At 36.4% G+C, this 6,521-nt stretch overlaps 1 protein-coding gene across 1 annotated transcript; it reads right to left on the bottom strand.

The window, feature by feature from the left end:
* Positions 1–430: 430 nt before the first annotated feature.
* On the bottom strand, positions 431–4,099 carry LOC144572993 (ferric reduction oxidase 2-like). The gene is made up of 8 exons (XM_078322644.1): positions 3,859–4,099; positions 3,667–3,769; positions 3,336–3,539; positions 2,883–3,117; positions 2,256–2,583; positions 1,699–1,942; positions 903–1,612; positions 431–816 (listed from the first exon to the last, which is right to left on the bottom strand). The coding sequence occupies exons 1-8, from the start codon at positions 4,070–4,072 to the stop codon at positions 677–679; spliced, it is 2,178 nt and encodes a 725-aa protein (XP_078178770.1). The 5' UTR covers positions 4,073–4,099; the 3' UTR covers positions 431–676.
* Between the last annotated feature and the right edge of the window lie 2,422 nt (positions 4,100–6,521).

Genomic DNA, 6,521 nt, shown 5'->3' with positions numbered 1-6,521 from the left:
TAAGCTTGTTTTTCTCTCTTCCTCTTCACCAAAATTTGAGGTTTATTTCTAACAGCATCTACATGTGAAATTTTTAAACATTTGAATTAGTTTAGTATAAAGTCAATCTGTCAAAATTAGAAGGTTAAAAAATTAATTTTAGTGCATTCATTTTTTAAACGTTTTTTGACCGCTTGACTTTATATTAAATTAATTCGAATGTTTAAAATTTTCACATGTAGGCTCATCACTCGTAATGTAGGTGGATTTCAACGGTTCGGATTCGTCATTTAAAACATATTTGATGAGTTTTGAAGTTAAGCTCACCAAACACTTTGGTGAGCTTAAGAACACCCTAGTTCTACTCGTAATTATATAATTGAAAGAATTAGATCAGCTTTTGTATCTTGCAATTTAAAAGTTAAAACACAAGCTATTATCCAAACAAAGCTTTCCAACCAAGACTAAAAGTCACTTAACAAAGATAATACATATTAACAATTTAAAACACACAGAAAAAAAAAACGGGAAAAAAAGAAGATCAGATGCATGATGCTATGGTTTGTGTCCATGGCATCTCTGTTATTTGTACAAGATGCATGATTGTCCACAATTTCACACATGCAAACCAACACGACAAATTGTTTCTGGACATGCAACCAAAACATGCACACACACACTTTCTGGCATTTGTTTATCACCAGTTGAAGCTGATAGATTCATAGTGAATATTATCAGCCAGCCCTGACGAGCAGATAGCCGCTGTTTGATGACGCAACCCAGTGGGCCCACTTGCCATGACTCCAACTTTCTCATCATCAATCGCCAGTAGAATCACTGCATTACACAGTAAAAAGGATGACTCTGATAACATAAAAAAATAAGTGTTTATAGTGTGTGCTTAGAAGGTGAAATTTGCATACTCTTTAGGTCAGGCCTCCTTCCGTAGTGCACATTTGTAGCTTTAACCAGCGATTCTTGTGGCAAACTCTCCACTTCTTTACCAGTACAATGGTACCATGAACTAGGGGAAGTCATGGGTGTTGGCAAATCCAAACTATTAATTTGTTTTGCCCCCTTCATGTTTTCCCTCTTGTTTTTGAGGAATACGACAGAGCAGGCAACCAAAATACAGGTGCACATGACCAACAGGTACAAAACTGACATTGAGCTCTTTGAATAGATATTACCTGTATTTTTATCAATCGGATAGATGTAAAACCGTTGGAGGATTCCAATTAGTATAAGAAAAGCAACGAAGGAAGTAGAGATTATGATAGCCAAACAGAGCCAACTGTTTGGTCCAAGGACTGGAGAGATTGGCATGTGAGATGGTTTCGGTTTGAAGCAGATTGTACGGATCACTGTCTGTTCATCGCTGATCGGAGCCTCTTTTTCTCTTGTTACATAAGCCTCAATCTTTAAATTTAGGAGTGACAGGTCAGAGACAATGCCACTTGCTGGTAGGAGGAGATCAAGCATTGTGAGGTCCATCGAATTCTTGAAGGCACAAATTAAGAGAAGATTTGGGGTTGGGATATTTAGACTATTGCTTCGGTGGATGAATTCGCGTATGATTGAAATGAAAGGGGTGATGCCACTACCACCACTGATCATCACCAGCGACTCGTACCTACAGAAACAGAATATTTTTAAAACCCATGACTGGAAATGCTATGATTAATCTTAAGAGAAAAAATATATATGTTTCTAATGAACCTGAAGAAATTCTCCGAGATCGGGCTATATGGCCCCTCAACTGAGACGTCAAGGCCGTCAAGAGTGGCATGTTCTGAAAGCGTTCTGTACAGCTTCTGAGTCCAGCTTCCTTCTTTTTTCATGATGACACTAAGCCTCTCAGGTTCTAAATTGCTGCTCGAAGAAATAGTAAATGGATGCCATTGGAGACGTGAAACACTCGGAACATTGATGAATATTGTGCTCAACGGATTGTAGCTAAACCCTACATAAGGCATATGACATTAACAATTATACTCTATTATTTTAAATACTGTCCACAAAGGTTGTTATGATCACTTGGTGCATGACTATATTGAAAAATAATTTCAGTCCATAATTATTTATCTAAAGAACTAATGATGAGGCCTGTTATATCGGAAGTTCCTAGTCAGTAAGTAATATTAACCTGCCAACATTCATTGACCTCAAACATTATCAATTAACCTCAATATATGTGCCTAATTGTGCAAATTAATAAAATAAAACCTTGCAACCAGGTGAATTATGTACTTTCTTAAGTTAAGAGAACTTCTTACCTGGGTTCTTGGAGAAGTTAAGCTCGATCCCTTCAGATGGTAGAAGCCGTGCTGAGACAAGATGCACTTTGGTTCGTGATTGCAAGAACCGCAAGTATCGGTCAACCATAAACAGGAAAATTCCTGGGAGAATCGAGCAAATGAAACCGATGCCTACATGAAGCATATAGAAGAAGAAAAATGCGATGTAGAGATGGTGCGTGTAAAAAAAGAGCTCAAACATGTTGCGCCTTATGCTAGGAAAGGTAGTGGCCCACAAGGCAAGGCCTGCAAGCAAGGATAGCTCTCCAGGCACATTAGCTATGTGGGTCTTGCTCCATTTTAACATCTGTAGTTAAATTTTGACAAAAAAATTGCATCAAAATGAAATTTATGTCTACCATAGTGTTCATGATGGATTTACTTGATTTATGGTATTCTCTCATTCCCAGTCACCTTCTGTTCGATAGTAATTCTTTAACAAATTATCAATTTCTTTTAAGCTGTTACTGTAACATGCTTAAGAAGAAACAAGACAAAGTTTATGTTGTCAAATGTGTGGCAATTAATAATATGAAGAAACAACTAAAGAATTACAAAATAAATATAATTTTACTATTATTGTGGTATTTAACCCCAATTAATTACCTCATCTAATTGGTTTGTGGAAGCCCAGAAGATAAAGTAGAGGACTCCATGAGCAGTAAATAGCACCATGGCAATATGTCCCAACCATATGTGGTACTTGATGCTTGACTCTGATGTGAGGCCGACCAACGGTAGAAGAGACGAACATCTCGTAACAGGAAAGAATAGAAAAGCGCAGCATATGTTGCCAACTAGACCCAACCGCAGAGCCGCGCTATCCAGCTTAGCTTGCCACCTGAATGAAAAAAATATTAACAGATTTCTTAAGCTGTAAACTTTTACAGGTTGAATACATAATAATTTAGTTCCGTTAACCAAAACAAAAACATTGCCATCTGCAATATATCATAATATTCTTCTTTACATTTGTTCTTTGCATCTTGCATGCATGTTTGGTTGGATTAGTTGTTAATTATCTAGCATCTGACTAATTCAAGAGGAGTGATCTCTTACACTTTCTCTGAATGACGTTGAGCTGAATGATGATGACCATTCAAGTTGGCAAAGGATACCTTTAAATATATCGTAAAGCACCATACCAAAAGTGCCAGAAACATAAGGGTGAAGATCAGTTCAATTCCTGAAACAACTCCTAGTGGCCCCCTTACCAGTACTGGCCTCTTCCATGCTGCTAAAGATGAACTGAACCTGTTGCTTCTGTCGAAAAAAGAGACAAAATTAAAGCATGAAAGGCTAAAAAGTACATGATCATTTCTTCATGCACCCCCACACTTAGACTCGAGTAAATCAGAGAGTAAGACTGTTAACAGTTTGATGTATATACCCTTGATTTTTTTTGTCGCCATTTTTCTCATGCAAGTGCAGATAAATGCACCCAAGAACAGCAATTAACATGACAGGAAATGCGTAGATCAAAATAGTGGTTCCTACCATATGAAAAACAGAATGTTATATATCTTTTCTTTGGAAATACATATATATAACATCAAATATTAGAAGATGAAAGGTTTATAACCTAGATTTCCGAAGTAAGTAGAGTTGGTATCGGCATAAAGCTTTGGGGACCAGGTGTTTCTATAAGTATTGGTCGGTCTTATGGTCCAGACGAATATCCATCCAGCAAATACCAGCGCCAAAAATATCTTCATTAGTTTGAGAATCATTGCTTTGTCGATATCATTCATTGAAGACCGTGAGGAAGAGGTGCTCGCAGCCCTGTTACTATTCATGTTTACAATTCAAATCTTTTCAGATGTAGTTTGGTTTGCCTTTTGTTTTGTGCTCTTGCTTTCAGGATGGTGTTCCATTTTATAGGGTTTATACGGGTTGATGGCATGCTTCATGCCACCATTTTACCAAGACAACGATAACAATTCTTCATTATTTTTGTTAGCCTCAGAATTTAGTGATGACACCGACAAGTTATTCTTTAATATTTTTTTTTTCCTGATAACTGTTTGCGCACCTCATGAAACAGACCCAAATTGTTCTAATTTCGTAAATGATGAACTTTATTTGTTAAAAATAATCACTGTCATATTAATTGTATCAACAGTTACGTGAAGATAACAAGTCTTTGTGATGTAATACATACATAGTGTGGTGCTAATGAGAATTTTGAGGGTGCACTGGGCTAATTTTGAGGGTACATACATACCAGTACTCTTCTTTATTTTTTTATTCATAGATGAAGGTCAACGGCCATGAATGGGTATTGTATATACATATAGTGAATTCTCTCAATGTTTCGAGGTCAACTTGTATGGCTTCCGGTTACTGTTTGATCTCTTATTGCTCCACTATATCACTTTTACCTCCAATAAAATTAGAAAAAATACAAGAAAAATTGTCGATGCACCACGTCGGGAAACCTTTTCTTGAAGCTCTAGGAAAGGTGCGATGTTAGATTGATAATGGAATATGACGCAATAAGTAGTGAGAATAATCATTTTTTAGTTATATTTAAAAGAGAAAGTCATTCTTTAGAGGACTGTTTTAGTTTGACAAAAAAAAAAAAAAATACAAATATTTACTTAAATAGATAAAATAAGAAATTTGAGTCCGAATTTATGTTAAGGCCGCAGAAAATTCTTACGATTCGCAGGAAACTTTTGTGGGCAAAACAGAAAGTTTCAGGAGAACAAATTTTATCCGCAAAAATTTCTTACAACCAAAGAGAGTTTCCAGAAATATGAATTTCATTTTTGTGATTTCTTCAACAATTTTTGCGTTCCCCATCGTAATATTAGACTTTATATATCCTCAAGAAATTGAAATAATGTTATTTGCCGGCTAAATTGATTACAAAGTCATCGATCAGTCAACAGAGCATATTTGGGTTTTAGTACATTTGCAAGTGATGAAGTATATAAAGAGTTTAGGTTTTGATTGCTTCTTAATTTCAGTAAACTATCTTGTCTCTCCACCATGCTTCATTGCCAAGTCTATCGAGATCCCAAACATGTGCTGCAAACTTAATTTGTATTTTAGTAGTGAGTAAAGTGAAAGCAAAGGCGCGCCATGGATCAAGGTGCTGCCAATCAAATTGCATTCAGAAGGGTAATCCAATGAGCTCCGTCTGATCATAAAGATTAGAAAAAGGTATACAATATGAATTGTGAATCCGACGCTTATTGGGGAGCACAGAATCAGAGGAAATCATTTGGAGAATAATTAATCTAGGAATTGTATATCCATTTGGAGAATCATGAATCAATGGTCTTGAATCTAAGAACATAGAATCAGGGGAATTCAAAACATAAATTAACCCACAACTGAAATAAACATGATTAACATAATTGACAAACCCACAAAGTGCATCCATGGACCTGATGATGATGATGATGGTAAGGGTTTCCTCAGGCAATTGCAATTGTTTTTATAAATAAGATGGATTGTTTTTATTTTGATTCCATTGATGGAACCACACCAATAATATATTTCTGTTGGAGTTTTTTTGACTTTGAAAATTAAAAAATTATTAGAACTAAATAATTGATTTGGTTCTAAATAGGTGCTATGAAATCTACATGCTCTCTCTTAGGGATCTAAAAAAGCCATAGCGTGACTAGTTCCATCAGGGCACGACACGTGCGCCGGTTATGTGTCGTGATTCACGTGTTTTGTGTTGTGACTATTTACGTGATTTTTGAAAATTTATCACGACACAATACGTGAAAGATTTGGTCACACCATGGTACGACACCGTCAACACGTGTTTATGTGAGTCACATGTAATTAGGACCGTTAGAGGATCCCTCCTGCCCCCAGCTATTAGGACCATCAGTACCGTCAGCTAGCGGGATCCCTCCTGCCCCCAGCTATTGCAAGAACTTGATAATGAGTTAGAGGAATTTCATATCAAATGCAATATAGACTACGGAGCACTGACGTTTCTTGTCTAACCATTCTTGGATAATGGCTGAGTTCATCAAATAATTATTATCCCCCACATTTGTAGCGGTTTGTGGCAGATGGCCTAAAGAAATAACAGGCTTATGGAAAATTTGTTCAGGATGTTGTGGCAACATTTCATCGAGCTCATGATAGCTTGGCATAGCTATCACGTTGCATGTTGTGATTGCTTTCTTAATCTTGTTGTACAATCGTAAGTTTTGTGAATACGATAAAAGGTGTTTTAGTACTGCCAAAGCTTCTCTAAAACTATAGGCTATTGTT

The sequence above is a fragment of the Carex rostrata genome, chromosome 21, assembly GCF_964058835.1.
Source record: "Carex rostrata chromosome 21, lpCarRost1.2, whole genome shotgun sequence".
Classification (NCBI taxonomy): Eukaryota; Viridiplantae; Streptophyta; class Magnoliopsida; order Poales; family Cyperaceae; genus Carex; species Carex rostrata.
This window is presented reverse-complemented; position numbering and strand designations above follow the sequence as displayed.

Bases quoted from the DNA above. Each gene is read 5' to 3' on its own strand.
- LOC144572993 (XM_078322644.1), bottom strand. From the start codon at position 4,072: ATGAATAGTAACAGGGCTGCGAGCACCTCTTCCTCACGGTCTTCAATG. The intron at 3,540-3,666 runs GTATATACATCA...TTTTTTCGACAG, and splicing joins GGCGACAAAAAAAATCAAGG to AAGCAACAGGTTCAGTTCAT. The intron at 1,613-1,698 runs GTTCATTAGAAA...CTGTTTCTGTAG, and splicing joins ATCTCGGAGAATTTCTTCAG to GTACGAGTCGCTGGTGATGA.